Source organism: Schistocerca nitens, chromosome 3 (genome assembly GCF_023898315.1).
Source record: "Schistocerca nitens isolate TAMUIC-IGC-003100 chromosome 3, iqSchNite1.1, whole genome shotgun sequence".
Lineage (NCBI taxonomy): Eukaryota > Metazoa > Arthropoda > Insecta > Orthoptera > Acrididae > Schistocerca > Schistocerca nitens.
This window is the reverse complement of record NC_064616.1, coordinates 977851005-977869459: the sequence shown is the minus strand read 5'-3', so window position 1 is coordinate 977869459 and position 18455 is coordinate 977851005. Positions and strand designations below refer to the sequence as shown.

Below are 18455 nucleotides of genomic sequence, written 5' to 3'. Positions count from 1 at the left end.
GAGACAGTTTTTCACTCGGAAAGCTGCTCAAGTCCTGGCTTCTACCGAGATCCACGAAGATTAGGATCTAAAAGTTTGTAATACAACCCGAAATCCTATGCTGAGCAGGGAGCTGGACTCTGACCCAAGAAAATAGAAAGAAAACTCCTAACACTTGAGAATGCTGTTCTGACGCAGATTTTTGGACCAGTGATGGATGAAAGAAAGGAAGAAAGATTGAGTTTATCGTCCCCTCGACATCGAGGTCATTAGAGACGGAGCACAAGCTCGGATCGTGCCAAGGATGTGGAAGAAAACCGGCCGTGCCCTTTCAAAGGAACCGTCCCGGCATTTGCCTGGAGCGATTTAGGGAAATCACAGAAAACCTAAATCTGGATGGTCGGACGAGGGTCTGAACCGTTGTCCTCCCGAACTCGAGTCCAGTGTGCTAACCACTGAGCTACTTCTCTCGCTGTGAAGGTTTGAGACTACCAATTGCATGAGCTGCACAAATCGCTTGACATTCCGGAAGTGATTAAAGAGAGGGGATTGAAGTTGTATGGACAAGTAATGCTTCGAGAAAGCCAGATCACTAGGAAGAAATCAGAAGTAACGGACCAAGGAGAAGAGCACGGCTGTGATGAATCGACGAGATCACAGAGGATATGAGAACGATAGGACTAAATGGAGAAGTGTACATGGACCGAAGAAGATGGACGAGGCTGACTGGTGAGACCAAAGACCGACAGCGGTTTGTGTGGCCGACCTAAGAGAAACAGGTAAAATTCATAGAAAGGACAAAGCGCGAAGCCTTCAACAACTGCCGTACCGGACTCTCCTCGAAATCCCTCACATAAAAAAAAACAAAGTTTTCCTAATTTGGGCTGACTTTACCAGATATGACGTGTTAATTGTCTAAGAACTTTTAGCATTGTACTCGATAATGGCGTGAAAGTCGAAATCTAGATAATAAAAAAGAAAAATACAGTAATATACAGCCAAATAGCGTTTCATTATTTCAAAGAATTTCTGATAGTATGTTAAGGCTATCAGGGGCACCAAAGTTAGTATCGAGATACTTATGGAAGACACAGGAACAGAAAGGTGACGGTAGCAAGGTTGAACACCGTTTCAAATGTTCCTTTAAAAAGGCAGCTATAGTAGCATAGTTCAGTTTAATTCTCGCATCTCTGCAAAGACATTAATATAAGTGGAATTGAGAAACAGCTGAAAATGCTAAAAGTGAACAATTTCCAAGTACCCGAAGGAATTCCTATCGGATTCTACAGTGAATTTACCAGTGAGTTAGCCTTAAACACCATGTAACGTATACCCCCCCCCCCCTCACGCAAGAAAAGAAAAAGAACTGTGCACAGTGATTGGGAGAAAGCAGAGATCGCACCCTTCTACATGAAGGGTAACAGAAGTGACCTACAAAACTGCCGTCCAATATCACTGTTAACAATCTCTTACATAATATTAGGGATTTCGCATTCTTTTAAATTTGGCATGCTTTTCTTGTTGCTTCTGCAAGTGTTCTGAACTATTATTCGTACCATGGGGGATCATTTTCGTCTCTTATTAATTTATTTGGTATAAGTCTCTCACTTGCTGTCGATACTATTTCTCCGAATTCAAGCCACATCTGGTCTGCCCTTAAATACTCAGTTCAGAAGGAATGGAGTCTGCTCATAGGAAAGCGTCAAGCGAATTTTTATCTGCTTTTTTAAACAGATATACTTTAGGTTTATTTACATTTTGTGTACGATGGTCGCAATTTAAGTTGTTTGTAAATGTAATGTCTAGGTATTTAGTTGAATTGACCACCTTAAAATTTGTATTATTTATCGTGTAACCAAATTTTAACGGATCCTTTATACTACTCATGTGAAGGAACTCACTTTTTGTTGTTCAGGGTCAAAAGCCACTTTCCACACCGTACAGATATCTTGTCTAAGTCATTTTGTAATTTGATGATTCTATACTAGACGATAAACGACAGCTCCAAGTTCATATAGTCTAAGAGAGCTGTTTACATTCTCTCCCAAATCACAAAAATGGTTCAAATGGCTCTGAGCACTATGGGACTTAACATCTATGGTCATCAGCCCCCTAGAATTTAGAACTACTTAAACCTAACTAACCTAAGGACAGCACACAACACCCAGTCATCACGAGGCAGAGAAAATCTCTAACCCCGCCGGGAATCGAACCCGGGAACCCGGGCGTGGGAAGCGAGAACGCTACCGCACGACCACGAGCTGCGGACCCCAAATCATCTATAAAGATTAGGAACAGCAGTGGGAGTACATCACTTCCTTTGGGAACGTCAGATATCACTCCTGTTCCATTCAATGATTTCCATTCATTTACTACAAGCTGTGTCCTTTCTCACTGGAAATTACGAATCCAGTCGCAAAACTGAGACGATACTCCATACGTACGAAATTTGATTATCAGTCGCTTGTGAGGAGCTGTATCAAAAACCTTCTGGAAATCTAGAAATACGGAATCAACTTGAGATTCCCAGTCGACAGCTCCCATTACTTCGTGTGAATAAAGGGCCAGTTGTGTTTCACAAGAACGATGTTTTCTGAATCTGTGCTGACTATGTGTAAATAGATCCAAAGCGACCAGTGTGCTCGTTTAAGGCTGAGAGGAATATTAGTGTGGTGAGCTTATCTTGGTACGGTTGTTTACGTGGGGCATTGCTGTGCTGCAGCAGTGGGCGGCAGTGGCGATGGTGGAGGAACTGGCAACAACAACAGCAGCGGCAGCAGCAGCAGCAGCAGCAGCAGCAGTCGCGAGCGGAAGAAGCGGCCTCGCACGGCGTTCTCGGCGCAGCAGATCAAGGCGCTGGAGGCGGAGTTCGAGGCGAACAAGTACCTCTCCACCGCCAAGAGGCAGGCGCTCAGCAGGGACCTCGGCCTCACCGAGACGCAAGTTCGTTAATGCTCTACCCTTCCGTTAACAAGCATTTTTACCTTAATGTAACCTTGTTGAAAACTGACGTTTTGGGAACAGTGCTGTAGTTCTATAAGGCTTATGATTTGAAGAGCCACCAGCCATAAGTGTGGTTTAAAAAGGTTTATCTGAATCAAACCCTGACCGGTTCCGGAGTTGATACAATCGATCTTCAGATGACACATAAGTCTTCTGGTAATGGTATCGTGTCATATTGTATAAACTACTGCTGGAGAAAACCAACGTTTTGGTCACGGTTGCAGCGGCCTTCTACTGGGTCTTACCTAGTATGATTAGTAGACCCAGAAGAAGACAGTTGCAACCTTGGCCGATGTTGGTTTTCTCGAGTACTAGTTTACACAATATGACGCGGTACCATACCCAGAAAACTTTTATGTCGACTCACTCTGGCAGGAGAAGCCTACGCATTTACAAAAAAAAAAATGGTTCAAATGGCTCTGAGCACTATGGGACTCAACTGCTGAGGTCATTAGTCCCCTAGAACTTAGAACTAGTTAAACCTACCTAACCTAAGAACATCACAAACATCCATGCCCGAGGCAGGATTCGAACCTGCGACCGTAGCGGTCTTGCGGTTCCAGACTGCAGCGCCTTTAACCGCACGGCCACTTCGGCCGGCACGCATTTACATCTTCAGATGGTTGTTACAAGTTTCCTTACTTTCTTGCTGGAGCCTCATTTTGCATTCGTTATCGGTTTGACGATAACAACACAGCAGCAAACAGACGGCGAATACAAAAGGAGGCCCCAGCGAGAAAGGAAGGAAACCTGTAACAACGATCTGGAGATGGATTTGTAAGAAATTCGAAACTGGTCGTGGTATGATTCAAAACCTTTTTAAAACATACTTGTGATTGGTTGCTGTTTACATTACAAACATTCTTACCTTGTATGACCAATTAAAATGTTTGTCAATTTTTTTATAAGTTAAGCTAATACTGTCGCATACTCAACGACGGAAAAACCCATTGACGGAAATGAAAAGTGCCGTATCGTAAAGCACCATGCTTAATTAATTTTTTGGAGACGTTCAGCACGAAGCGGGTATTAAATGATTAAACTTGTATTCTATTCGGAAATCATCATCAACATCAGTGTGAGGTGCAATTCGCACGTGCAGGAATACACTCTTGTATTCGTTGTGTAATCTAGACGAATTTCCTGCTATGCCTGATGTGTCAGTTTGTGATTTCTAGCTTGAGATTGGTCTAAAAGTATACCTGTTTCCGTCGCGTCGCAAACATGCTTTATTTGTGACAAATCACTTTCAGGCAGACCAGTCAAGAACCATACACTCCTCAAGGCGCTTGCGGTGTGAAGCGCAGTACGTGATTTCCATTATCCTGCTGTAATATGCATTTGGTACCTTAGGAGCGAAGGTTATGAAAACAGTGGTTGCCGTACTTGCCACTTATTGGCGAGCATTCAGCTTTTCTCCAACTGTTGCCAAATCACCCCTGATGTCGCATCTCACAGTTACCCACACCATGATCAAGGAGTTACACAGGTGCGTGTCTCGAGTATATCTACTTTCTGTGACCTTTTACCAAGTCGTCTACGGGCATCCTGGTTTCGATTTGTCCACCACAAACGGAAGAGTGAATTATCGCTCATCACTAGATAATGCACTCCATGTCCCAGCTGATTCTGGCTCTACATCACGCAAGCCTCTGTTGCCCGCGGTAAGGTGTCTACGGCAAAATACACCTGACACCGCGAGAGAACCTAGTTTCCAGTGACCTATTCGTGATGATTCGAGATGACGTCCTGCCTGTAACAACTTCTATGATTTCATTTGCTACCATGCATCTATTCGGCGTGGACAGTCGAACAGTTCTCGATCTTGCCGTACTGTATAACTTCCTGAATGAATCCGTGCCTACTACTCCAGCCACACTGTTGCTCCGAGCCACCACTGGTTCTCCAGTTATTGCTCTACTGTGTGTTCTGTCGGTATAATGCTCCCATGACACACATGCCAATGATTTCGATCCATCACTAAGCCCGGAAGAGTTTTTGTGTTGCGAACAACACCTGAAAAGTTTGAGTTATGCTAGACGCACCCAATCGTTAGCTACTCACATCTTTTGAATGGCTTTTTTATGTACTGAAAATACTGAAAACAATTACTTATAACGACGAAATTTTAATCGACGTGTCTCACAGGCGTGAAAATACTGAAGTATCAATTTGAAAGCTGTTTGTGGCATAGCACTTTTCATCTCCGTCAGTGTATTATTCATAAGCATTTTATCATCAGAGGAGCCTCCAACACGTTAAAGATTATTTCCTTCGATTTACTGTAAAAATCTGGCTTCGGAACACTAGACGATAAACAACAAACAATTGCTCTTGGCAGATTTTCCTTCAGAAGTGATGGGAATTTGATGTTTCAGATAAAAATCTGGTTCCAGAACCGGAGGACCAAGTGGAAGAGGAAATACACAAACGAGCTGGAGCTGGTGGCGCAACAGTATTACAGCTCCCTTGGCATCATGGCGCCCAGGCCCATCTTCGTGGGAGATCGTCTCTGGTACGCCACTATTCCTCTTATCATACGCTGGACAAATTATTTCAATATTACTGCTCTATTATTTACCGTACTGGTTACATTACAATTTTGGGGCTAATTACTACACTGCTGGCAGTTATATTTGTGTCACCATGAAGACGGCGAGAAAAAGCTTCATATTGGCACAATGTGTACTTCATGCCTGTAAATGCAAATGATTACCATTTCTGGTCAATCGCACGAAGTCGAACCTACATTCCGTATATAAGGAAAGACTACGCAACGGGTTTCTCATTCAGAAATCGCGCCTGAATGTTGTTGTTTTTGAGCAGATTGTGTTATGACTCGAGTAAGAAAGAGAGTGGCTACCAACACGTTTCGGAGCTCGACAGCGGCTTCGTTGTGGGCTTTCGAGACTGCAGGTTTTCATTCTGCGATACTGCTGCTCCCGTTGTTCAGGATTCCACGACTATCTTGCGAATGTGGAATTGATAGTTCAGAAGGCGATACAGTACGCCACTCAGGACCTCAATGACCCTGCGCAGTCTGCATGCCCGTGTGGGATCTTGCAGCCTCATCATACACAAGGGACGGACAAAAGTATACAAACTGTAGAAACACAACAAACAAAACACACTACCATGCCTAATAAACTCGTTGGCATTGAAAACTGCTTCCAGTTTCCTAGGAATGGATAAATACAGGCCCTGCATGGTTTTCAGCTATGTCTTATACCATTCCTTCTACAAAATAATTGCAAGTTGAGGTAACGATGATGGAGCTGGATAGTGATCACGTGCTGCCCTTATCTCCGAACTAGATCACAGACTCAATAATGTTAAGATCTGGTGACGGTGGTGGTTAGCGGAAAGGCGACAAATCATCCTCGTGCTCACAAGACCAGTCCTGGACGATGTCTTCTTAGAACACAAACATCGTACCATGGGACACATCCGATCAGCCAAAATGGTCACATATTCCTTCGCAGTAATGCGACGCTGCAGAGCAACCGTGGAGCCTATGGGATACCATGCTATGTCTGCCCAAAATAGTCACCAAACACCCGTCAAGTTTCACTCTTGGGACGTTGGGAGTTGGGAACAGTGTGAAACAAGACTCATCCGACTAAAAGACTCTCTTCCATTGCTTCACAGTCCACGTTCAATGGCTTCGGTACCAAAATTTTCCTGTGAGCGGCACTTGTATCGTGTAATACGCCGAGTAATATCTGTATATTGGGTTCTGTTTGGTTGAGCGTCAACCACACGCACTGAGGCGTACAGAATAGGTGCCACCAGCCGGGTAATGATTGAGCGTTGGCTGGGTGGCGCTGCCCAGCGGCTCGCTTCTGCCAGAGGCAGCGTGGCTCCACGTGGGTCGTGACATCAGCGGCTGGTAGCTGTTTAAGCTTTCAACTTGCCTTGATATTATTTGTGCATGTGCAGCGCGAACCGTTATGAACACGGTGAAGTACGGGGTGTCAAAAGAAAGAGAAGTTGATTATGAATCCTATATTATAAATTTATAATCTAGAAATGACATATGAGATGAGATACAGAGACAGACTTGAATATAACTAATGCAGTGAATAGCTTATAACTTTCAAAATATTCATTCCACCGAAGAGACCGAGCACTCAGTTTGCAAGTCTTGATATGACACATCGACAGAACTGCTTACATTATCAGTAACTTCAATGATTAAGCTGTGCGAATATTTTAATTGGAAGATTAATTGAAATCAGCATACCTTACGAATGAAGTCAGATGCAGTGAGAACATCGCAGTATGTGTTGGCAGCTATTGCTATTTACCACACGCACCATCTAGATGTTAAGATTTATTATTTTTTATCTATTTTTATTGCTTTATGCTATAATTGTATAATTTTGCCTATAATTTAAGTCTCATTAAATAAACGTGAACTGTAATGACAGCAATGGAAAGAGTAGCAAAACACCAAAAAACTGATTTACTATTCATATTTATAGCGTAATAGTAAAGGTACCACGAGAATAATCAATTATCACCATTACGAGCACAAATTGGAAATATTTACAACTTTGATTTGCGAGCAAACTACGGCATCTAGAAATTATTATTATACAGGGTGTATCAAAAAGAATCATCGGATTTTAAAAAATCATATGTTACTTGAGATTTGTGCGTGAACAACGTACTGTTGGAAAGAATGAACTCTCGGGTTTTACATGGTTTCCGCCAGGTAGCAGCAGTGTGCGCCCACTTCTGTTTCAGTAAAAATGATGTCGGGACAACAGGAAGCGTTTTGTGTTCTGCGTTTTGCGTAGTGCGGGTCAATAATAACAGCTCAGCGTGACTTTCGTACTAGGTATGGTGTGGCTCCTCCTACAGCACAGAGCATTAGACGAGGACATGAACAACTCCGAGAAACAGGTTCTTCGTGTAAAGGCAAATCGCCGGGCCGTCCTCGAGTGTTAGGACAGACGTCGAACGCATCCATCATTGTTTCACAAGAGTGCGCAGGAATCCGTTCGCCGTGCAGCTCGACAGCTTAACATGCCCCCGATGACCGTCTGGTGTGAGTTGCGTCGACGTTTACACATGAAACTATACAAAATTGAGCTACTGCAAGCTCTTCGTGAAGGTGACAAACAACTACGTGTGGAATTCTGTGATTTCGTCCTTGGCTAGATGGATGATGACAGTTTTTCTTACACTCTTAGTGTTTAGTGACGAGGCAACATTCCATTTAAATGGAAAGGAGAACTGTCATAATTTGAGAATAAGGGATACGGAACAACCGTATGAAGTTGTACAACATGAGAGGGACACTCCAAAATTTAGTGTGTTTTTGCAGTTTCACGGAAAAAGGTTTATGGTCCATTTTTCTTTGCCGAGAACACTGTTACAGGAATCACATATCTCGATTTGCTTGAGAACTTTCTTTTCCCGCAGTTGGAGACTGGTTCCAACGACTTCATTTACCAACAGGATGGGACACCGCCAGACTGGCATCTGGAAGTGCGGAAATTTTTAAATCAAGGGATTATTCAACGATGGATCGGTCGCACTGGACCAAATGATTCAGCCTTACATTACTGACCTCCAAGATCACCGGACTTGACTGTATGAAATTATATCGCATAACAGCAGCTGTGGAAGCTGTAACTCAAGACATGCTCGCTGCAGTGTGGAAACAGTTTGAATACCGCATTAACATATGCCGTGCATCTCAAGGGGGGCATATTGAACACCTATGAAAAGTATGAAAAAACTTTTTGGATTTGCCGTTTATAAATTCATTGTATATGTTTGCTAGTTTCAGAAATACTGACGTGACAAATCAAATGTATCTTTTTGCTACACGCTGCATACTGTATGTTTATAGCGCGAAATTTTAGAGAACAGCTAATGGTGAAAACAGAATTTTGATCAAAGTAGTGTATAAAAAGTTGTATAAGGGAACTGATGATTCCATGATGCCCTTATGTGACGTAAGGGGGCGTGTGTTTCGTGAATGGAGGCGCCGAGGGTTGGAAAGGGCGACAGTTTTCTGGAATAGGTGACAGTCTTTATGGGGTCGGGTCCACGTTCCCCAGGGTCTTTTGTCTGCAGCCGGACAGTCGGTCCGTCTTCAGTTGGTGATTCGGTATGATGAGAGTTAGAAAGAGTTGTGTGAGGGGTGGTCCAGCTGCACTCGTTAGATGTTTGAAATATTTCGCGCCCTGTGGGGCTTAGAAATATTCCGGCATTCTTTGGACTCTGATTACTTTGTACAGTGTGTCACACATAGCTGTGGGTACTTCAGTTAAATTTCTTAATCGATTGGTATTTAGGACAGTAAATTGGTGACGATTAATCAGTTTATTGGTGAAGGTATGTTAGTGAAGTTTGGCTGTGAACGCGATCCGGTGTTTTCCAGCTAATTTATTAAAAAAATGGTTCAAATGGCTCTGAGCACTATGGGACTTAACATCTGAGGTCATCAGTCGCCTAGACTTAGAACTACTTAAACCTAACTAACCCAAGGACAGCACACACATCCATGCCCGAGGCAGGATTCGAACCTGCGACCGTAGCAGCAACGCGGTTCCGGACTGAAGCGCCTAGAACCACTCGGCCACAACGTAATTTATTAAATTTATTGTGTGATGTTATCCACCATTGGAGGTACAAGTCATTTTATTAATTCAGCATAATAAATTGTGAAGATCATCGGTCAGCAGTTAAGTGAACGATTAATTGGACAATAAACTATATGTTAAAACTGTAACTATATGTAGTTGGGGACGTGATTTATAGAAGATGCCTAGTAGTCAGTAACAATTTTACTTTTATTTAAACTGAAAGCTTTGCAGTTCGGAAGTCTTCCTGCAGGTTAAAATAAAGCGAGAGTCACTGTTGTTACAGTGATTTTCGTTTTTTGTAGTAAATTGCGCTGCCGTCACTGAAAGCTGGCTAAAGCCGGAGATTAAGCTCAGCTGAAATTTTTGCGAAGAACCTACCGGTGTTTCAAAAGGATAGGCTAAACACGGTTGGCGGTGGCGTATTTGTTGCTGTTAGAGGTAGTTTATCTTGTCACGAAATTGAAGTATAGAGCTCCTGTAAGTTAGTATGGGCAGAGGTCATTGTTGGCAACCGGAATAAAATAATAATTGGATACTTTTACCGACCTCCCAATTCAGATGATACAGTTGCTGAAAGGTTCAAAGAAAACTCGAGTTTGATTTCAAACACATCCCTGACTCATACGATTATAGTTGGTGGCTACTTTAATTTACCCTAAATATGTTGGCGAAAATGCATGTTTAATTTCGAAGGTATGCATAAAACATCATCCGAAATGTAGTCGTTCATAGCTAATTACGTGCAGTAGGAATCTATTGTTTCCCTTTTATCCAACTTATATTTTGTTTAATTGCTGGACCATCGACACCAGTTAGTGTACTGCAGAAATATACCACATTCTCAAAAGTACTTCTACTGCCGTACTAATCATTTAAAATCGTTAAGATAGTACCTGCAGATTTTATTTATTGCAGTCTTTTATTTATAAATTTCTACGTTACATTCGCGATTGCCGAGTAATAGGAAACTTCGACCATTCGATTGCTGTGTATATTAATATTGTATACTGCAGACTCAGCAGTATTTGGCTTGTAATGCAGCAACTACGTATCCCAACCCCTAGACAACGACACCAGCCAAAACTTTTAATATTTCAACACTCTGATTCAGAGGGTACGTAGTTGAGGGCCATCACCTCACTTCATTCATTTTTATTTGAACGCCCACAATCCCCAAATCCTCCAAAAATAAACGAAAAATATATCTATTCAAAAAGCAGATAAAAATTCACTTGACGCCTTCCTGAGAGACAATCGCGACTCCTTTCAAATTAATGATATAAGTGTAGACCAGATGTGGCTTGAATTCAGGGAAATAGTATCGGCAGCAATTGAGAGATTTATACCAAATAAATTAACAAATGACGGAGCTGATCCTCCTTGGTTCACAAAACGGGTTCAACACTGTTGCAGAAACAACGAAACAAACATGCCAAATTTAAACAGACACAAAATCCCCAGGATTGGCGATCTTTTACAGAAGCTCGAAATTTAGCGGGGACTTCAATGCGAGATGCTTATAACAGTTTCCACAACGAAACTTTGTCTCGAAACATGGAAGAAAATCCAAAGAGATGAAGTATGTTAGCGGCAAGAAACAATGCCTTCTCTGGAGGGACCGATGAGCGTTGCAGTCTGGTCCCTTTAATCCCACAAACCAACCAACCTTCTCTGCGCGGTAGCAGTGGTGATACTATCGAAGACAGTACATCCGAAGCAGAGTTACTAAACACAGCCTTCCGAAATGCCTTCACAAAAGAAGACGAAGTAAATATTCCAGAATTCGAATCAAAAACAGCTGCCAACATGAGTAACGTAGAATTAAATATCCTCGTAGTAGTGAAGCAACTTAAATCACTTAATAAAAGCAAGTCTTCTGGTTCAGACTGTATAACAATTAGGTTCCTTTCGGAGTGTGCTGATGCATTAGCTCCATACTTGACAATCATATACAACCGTTCGCTCGATGGAAGATCCGTACCCAAAGACTGGAAAGTTGCACAGGTCACATCAATATTCAAGAAAAGTAGTAGGAATAATCCACTGAATTGCAGGCCCATATCATTAACGTCGATATGCAGAACGATTCTGGAACATATTGATTCCGTATTTCTGGCTTTCCGGAAGGCTTTTGACACTGTACCACACATGCGGCTCGTAGTAAAATTGCGTGCTTATGGAATATCGTCTGTTATGTGGCTGGATTAGTGATTTTCTGTCAGAGAGGTCACAGTTCGTAGTAATTGACGGAAAGTCATCGAGTATAGCAGAAGTGATTTCTGGCGATCCCCAAGGTAGTTCAAATGGCTCTGAGCACTATGGGACTTAACATCTGTGGTCATCAGTCCCCTAGAACTTAGAACTATTTAAACCTAACTAACCTAAGGACATCACACACATCCATGCCCGAGGCAGGATTCGAACCTGCGACCGTAGCAGTCGCGCGGTTCCGGACTGAGCGCCTAGAACCCAAGGTAGTGTTATACGCCCTTTGCTGTTCCTTATCTATATAAACGATTTTGGAGACAATCTGAGCAGCCGTCTTTGGGTGTATGCAGATGACGCTGTCGTTCATCGACTAATAAAGACATCAGAAGACCAAAACAAACTGCAAAACGATTTAGAATAGATATCTGAATGTTGCGAAAAGTGGTAGTTGACCCTAAATGACGAAAAGTGTGAGGACATCCACATGAATGCTAAAAGGAACTCGTTAAACTTCGATTTCACGATAAATCAGTCTAATCTAAAAGCCTTAAATTCGGTAAATATCTAGGTATTACAATTACGAACAACTTAAATTGGAAAGAACACACACAAAATGTTGTGGGGAAGGCTAAAGAAAAACTGCCTTTTATTGGGAGGACACTTAGAAAACTAAGGAGACTGCCTAGACTACGCTTGTCCGTCCTCTTTTAGAATACTGCTGCGCGGTGTGGAATCCTTACCAGATAGGACTGACGGAGTATATCAAAGAAGGGCAGCACGTTTTCTATAATCGCGAAATATGGGAGAGTGTGTCACTGAAATAATACAGGATTTGGACTGGACGTCATTACAAGAAAGGCGTTTTGCGCTGCGACACTATCTTCTTACGAAATTCCAATCACCAACTTTCTCCTCTGAATGCAAAAATATTTTGTTGACACCGACCTACTTAGGGAGAAACGATCACTACGATAAAATATGGGAAATCAGAGCTCGTACGGAAAGATATAGGTGTTCATTCTTTCCGCGCGCTATACGAGATTGGAATAATAGAGAATTGTGAAGGTGGTTCGATGAACCCTCTGCCAGACACTTAAATGTGACTTTCAGAGTATCCATGAAGATGAATGGTTTTGGAATTCCAGCTCGCCCTGCAATTCCCAGCTTATGGAGCTCTCTTCGTGTTGTTTTGGTGCTGGCGGGGTTCGTTAGTAGAACATTCAGTTCTGCAGAGAATTTTGTTGGCGTCCTCCGATTTTTCGTCACAGTCTTCTTCAATGATGATCTGTCACGCTTTTTGGTTTTTCACTTTCCCTGTATCTTGGACATGATGCCTCTTGAAACACCAAGCACGCGAGCTACCTTAGTTGTCGTAACGCCCACCATACGTGCAACAGTGATTTGCCCACGTTCGAATTCACTTAGCCCTGACATTATGAACACACAACTGCACAGAACACCGTTATGACCATTATTGATACATTCAACGCTTTGAGGACATTGCACAGGTGCTATTCGTTGTCATATACAACAACTCTATCTGCAGTCTTGGTTAGCGTCTACATTTATGTTGAAGCACGCAGTTCTCGCGGTCTTTCCATATTCTTGTCAAACCCCTATATCTTTAGTCGAAAAACTAATTTGTTTGCAGCAAGACCAGTAGCCACACGCTAATTTTTATTTTATTTTATTACTTGCTTTAGATCTACTTTCTCTCCATAACAGGTCGTGTTTATAACACTTTGGTACGTGTCACATGTTTTCATTGATTACTTAACATATTAGAAGTAGCAATAACTGTAGTAACAATAACAATAATAACAGCAACATTAATAATGACAGTAATCGTTAAGTAAAGATAAACAAAGAAATGTGTATGTAAACGTAAATTTATTATGAATCAGTAACAATATTAGTTGAGAGACTATATGCACATGTATAGACTAGAAGTACAGAAAATGAAAATTTAAATAGAAAAATGAATTCTAATCAGACAGTATCTGATAGTAAAAACCATTTACACCAGGTTCTACTGTAAGTAGGACTTCTACGGGCAGAGAGAAACAGGGTGACTACTATCACTGCATGATGAAATGAGTGTATTTGTTTATAAACGTGTATATGTTGTGGAATGCCGTCAGAGAACGTCGCCGTTCTATCTCTGCCGTACTTTATTTTTGTTATATCTTTATTGTATTTGAAAAACTGTCTCGGAAAGACATCGTGACTGTTTACGGCTGTGTGTTACACTTGATGTGGTATACACGTCCCTCCACCGGCCGTTGTGGCCGAGTGGTTCTAGGCGCTTCAGTCTGGGACCGCGCGACCGCTACGGCCGCAGGTTCGAATCCTGCCTCGGGCATGGATGCGTGTGATGTCCTTAGGTTGGATAGGTTTAAGTAGTTTTAAGTTCTAGGGGACTGATGACCTCAGATGTTAAGGCCCATACTGCTCAGAGCCATTTTTGAACACGTCCCTCCGACGCGCATTTCCTCGTCAACGTCGCCGTGGTGGAACTGGATGCTGCGCCGTCGTGGGGCTGATGTGGTACTGCGGCGCTGTGATCCTGGTTGCACATGCTCATTCTGTAACGCAACACTCACATTCAAATCTTCCGAACAATAAATGGACAGGCTATCACTTCGTTAAGCACATTCACACTTATATGGTGACGTTGTGCGGAATGGGAGGGATTTTGTGATTGCTATATCCTGACATATTTGTCTTTTTCACGCCAAGAAATTTGTTATCTTCCTCCGCTCGTAATGTCTTAAAATTTTGTATACTGATTGGTTAGTCTCTAATGGTTCCCTAATTTCGTAATGGGCGTCACAGTTGAAGATAGGGAGTTCCCATATGAGCACGCTGACGCATGTCACCGTTTTTCCTGTTGAAGCTGTACAGGTAAACTGGATATGGGCCGTGTCCCATCAGGTAATGTACCATTCCCGGACTCTGCTTAACATTATCAACGGGCAGGCGTTTTCGGAAGCACGGAAAAGTTGGACCCTTACTGCTGTCCATTTGTCCTACCTTGTACTCACTTTCCAGTTCAGGAGTTGGGCCTTAATTGTTACCCTCTGGTCTACGATTTGTTGCATTTTTGTCGAATCCGCTTTGTGTAACCAGCAGTAGGCTGCACGATATCTTTCCGCAATGTCTGGTGGGTAGCTTCCGACGATCACCAGCAAAGCATCGGTAGGCGGTGATGCCAAAGCCCCACGCGAGTCTGAGGAGCACACCTCTCTTTGAACGTCGAATTATTTGTCTCGCTCTCACTGAAGTCTGTACATCCAGACACTTGCTGTGAAGGCTCTAGTGGACGTGAAAATAGCATCGCGCTGGGTCCTCGCCGCATGTAGCGGTAACTTGTAGTTAGCTGTGAAGGCGCTGACAACTATGTGCATAATGTTGCTTGCTTCGTCCAGTTGAACTTCAAGGTATCGTGTCACTGTGATGGAAGTTTTTTTCCAGTTTAACTGCTAGATTTATGCTTAATGAAAGTTTACCTTTAAGGAATATAGATGTGGTTTTCTGTGGGTCTAAGGTTAATTTGTTGTCTACACACCTTCCCTGCGTCTGAGGCAGGACCATTTCCTCCAGTTTGTCTATTCTTCTCCGATTTCACAGCCAAGAGGTCATCAGCATACGCAACCACTCCACTGATTTGTTCAACTTCTTCTAGTTAGCACAGGAGAGGCTCGATTCCCAAAGCCCAAAATACTGGCCCGCAAATCGACCCCTATGAGAATCGTTTAGTAGTGTAGGCGCCCCGGTGGTTCCGGTCGCCTACGGTGGACTGGAGGCAGAGCGGTGACCTCTCCAGCTGACAGGATGCTAGGAAATGACTGTGGACGCGTCAGAAACGCCCAAGAAACAGTATTAATTCATAACACCTTTATTCCTGCCGAGTACAATGTGGCTTGGTGATATCAACGACCTTCCTCGCTGACTCGTAGCGATGAAACCAGGTCCGGGCCGCCCCAGTCTTGCTAGCGCAGCACCGCGTGCTGTGACATAGCGGAGGAATGCCCGGCTGGGCGGCCGGCTCAGCTGCGGACAGCAAGCTGCTGCGCGTGGAGACTCTGGGTTGGAGTCCCGACGCTGTCGGCACAAGAGGTGTTCTCGTAGTGCGGAGTGTACTCTATCCCACCCCGTCTTCTTCCCTGCTCCTCCTGGTGGCTCGTCTCTGGTGGACGGGCGAAACGGGCTGCAGACCCCCAGCGTCGTCGGCTCACCCGTTTGTCACGGCGGATGCACAGGGCCTAGGCCCCACACGATCTCGACGATGGCTCACTGATGTGGTCAGCATTGGCGGCGAGCGAGTCTGCCGCGATGTCTGCTAATCCTGGGTTGATGATTCACAGCGGCAGCAGATAGGACCAGAGCTGGTACTGTCCCCTCACGTCTGCTGCTGAATGGGCCGCCCTTACTGCAACATCTTCTTGATAAAGATTAACACGTCGATCACCGAGCTGAGCGCTACGCAGCGACCCAGTACACATCTAACTGAGGTCTAACTGCGAGTGCCATGTTGCTATCAAAGCTGGCGTATTTAAAGGAAGCACGAGACACGTCCTGACGTCATGCTCGTTTGTAATGAACGCATTCGTTCCACTTATACTGCTGATTCATCTGTCATACTCGCCGCTTAGGTGTTCTTGTGACAGAGTTACGTATTGTTGCGGCAGACTTACGCGAAGTTGTGAAATGCGGTACAGCTGACGCTATACCTCTGTCTTGCACTCTACGAAAGTCTCCGTCTAACACAAACCCGAGTTCTAAGCAGTTCTCTTTCACCTGTTGTGTGTATTCAGGCCATTGCCACTGCGTGACGACACATTCCGATATATGTGCAATCCTCTTACTTCTTGGCTAACCTACTGCCTCTGGCTCTCAGCATAGGCAACGAAACTTTGACAATATTCCACGTTTCCAACTCTTTACTATTCCGTGACACTACAGTAGTTCTTTTTTTTTTATTTTTTGTGTGCTGGCTGACCATTCCACAACTCTACCTCTACAGTAATTGGTGAAGTTCTAGTATAGACACTGGGGTACAAGTATTTAAGGCATCCGTGCAAATCACGTGGGCCATCATAAATTATAAAATGTTCTCGCGTTGTCAACTAATATTGTAACTGCATGTTTTTGTTATATGTGGCTGTTGCTCCGATCTCCTTGTTAAATGCACTTTCAATACATTTCCCTTTCCTAAAACCAAACTGGCATTGATTATATCCTTGAAGCTCCCTGTGTGAGTGTAATGCGCCACAGAGGAGCCTTACCTGAATCTTTGCAAGTGTGTTAATCAAACAGATTGATAGCTTTTGGGATTAGCTGGATTTTTGTCTTCAGATTTTTTTATTACTAGTTTCCAGGTTGCAGGCTCTTGGAAAAATGTGTACTTCTGTTTGCTTGAGAACTTCGGCAAGAATATTATCTGGTCCTGAAGCTTTTCCGTTTTTTTTTTTTAACTTCGTTATACCTAGGACTACTATTTCTTCAGCGAACGGTGTTGTTTACAAAGTACTGGGGTATTTATTTTGTAGCGCATAGATTGGTTGGTTGATTCGGGGGACGGGATCAAACAGTGAGGTCATCGGTGCCACTGGCGCATATCTAAGTTGCCTGTGAAGTTGGTTATCATTTTCATCGTCGTCCAGGAGGAGTCTGTCAAGCAGGTATCCAGCTGACTGTCTTCATTCACGGGGCATCGATCCATATTCAGCTTTAATTGTGATTAGAATTGCACTGTTTACCCTAAACTTCGGTCTTTAGATGGTTTCTCAGGTAGCCTTCCCACTGCGTCTGTTTGTACTAAACAAGTAATTCTCCGTGTTGGGGCTTAAGATTCTTTTTGGAGCAGTTGGGCTGCTTTGATGAATGCAGTGGGGGACTTTTGATAGTCCCTTTAGCTCAAATATTACGCTTTTTAATGTCAGCCCAGGTGGCGACGGCATGATCCTTAGCGATGTGATGACAGTTCTGCAAATACATTCGAGCTGCACATTTTGTGTTATATCTTGTAATGCTTGCGCCGTTACATCTACGCTGCCTGATATTTTGTTGACATGGATATTTCAGGTAGCTTGTTCCAGTTTGCTTTCTTAAATTTAAATCTTTCTGCAGTAATTAGGCTTCTATTGGTATAGTTTCTACTGTTAATTGTGAACGTAACCATGTTGGGATGACTGCTGATCATCCAGAGCGGACTGTCCACTCGGAAATTTTGTTACAGCACTTCTACTTGTTACTATGATGTCTATGACGGTAGCTGCGCCCGCTATATTGCGATATTTCTCGGACTGTTCCGGGCGCTTCGCATTTAAACAGGTCGGTGTCTAAATCCTTCTTGCCTCTATCATCTGTGTGTCTGATAAACCAGAGTTCGCGTTTCGCATATACGTCTACTGTTGTCAACAAGTGTTTGCCGTGAGTGTAGTTGTCAGCTCCCCTATATTTTTTCAGCATATGGTTTGTCTAAGTGGTCAGAGTGTTTTGCGTATATGTTTGGGAGACTCCAGTCGCTGTTTTGTTGTCGAAATGAAATAAAGTCCGAATGTTCCAAGATTCTGTGATCGTCGTACCTCTGTTTATATCTACAATAAATACTCTGGCATTTGCTGTTCCAAAGATGTAACTAAAGTTTGCGGGAAAATG

The 18455-nt window shown here is 43.3% G+C and overlaps 1 protein-coding gene across 1 annotated transcript in view; it reads left to right on the top strand.

Annotated features, from left to right (window-relative positions):
- The window catches only part of LOC126247995 (homeobox protein engrailed-like ceh-16), a 194222-nt gene that overhangs the window by 150308 nt on the left and 25459 nt on the right, over positions 1-18455 (top strand). Inside the window, exons 3-4 of the mRNA XM_049948576.1 lie at positions 2702-2922; positions 5361-5497. Of these exons, the coding sequence (XP_049804533.1) occupies positions 2702-2922; positions 5361-5497 (358 nt within the window). The remainder of the gene's footprint in view (positions 1-2701; positions 2923-5360; positions 5498-18455) is intronic.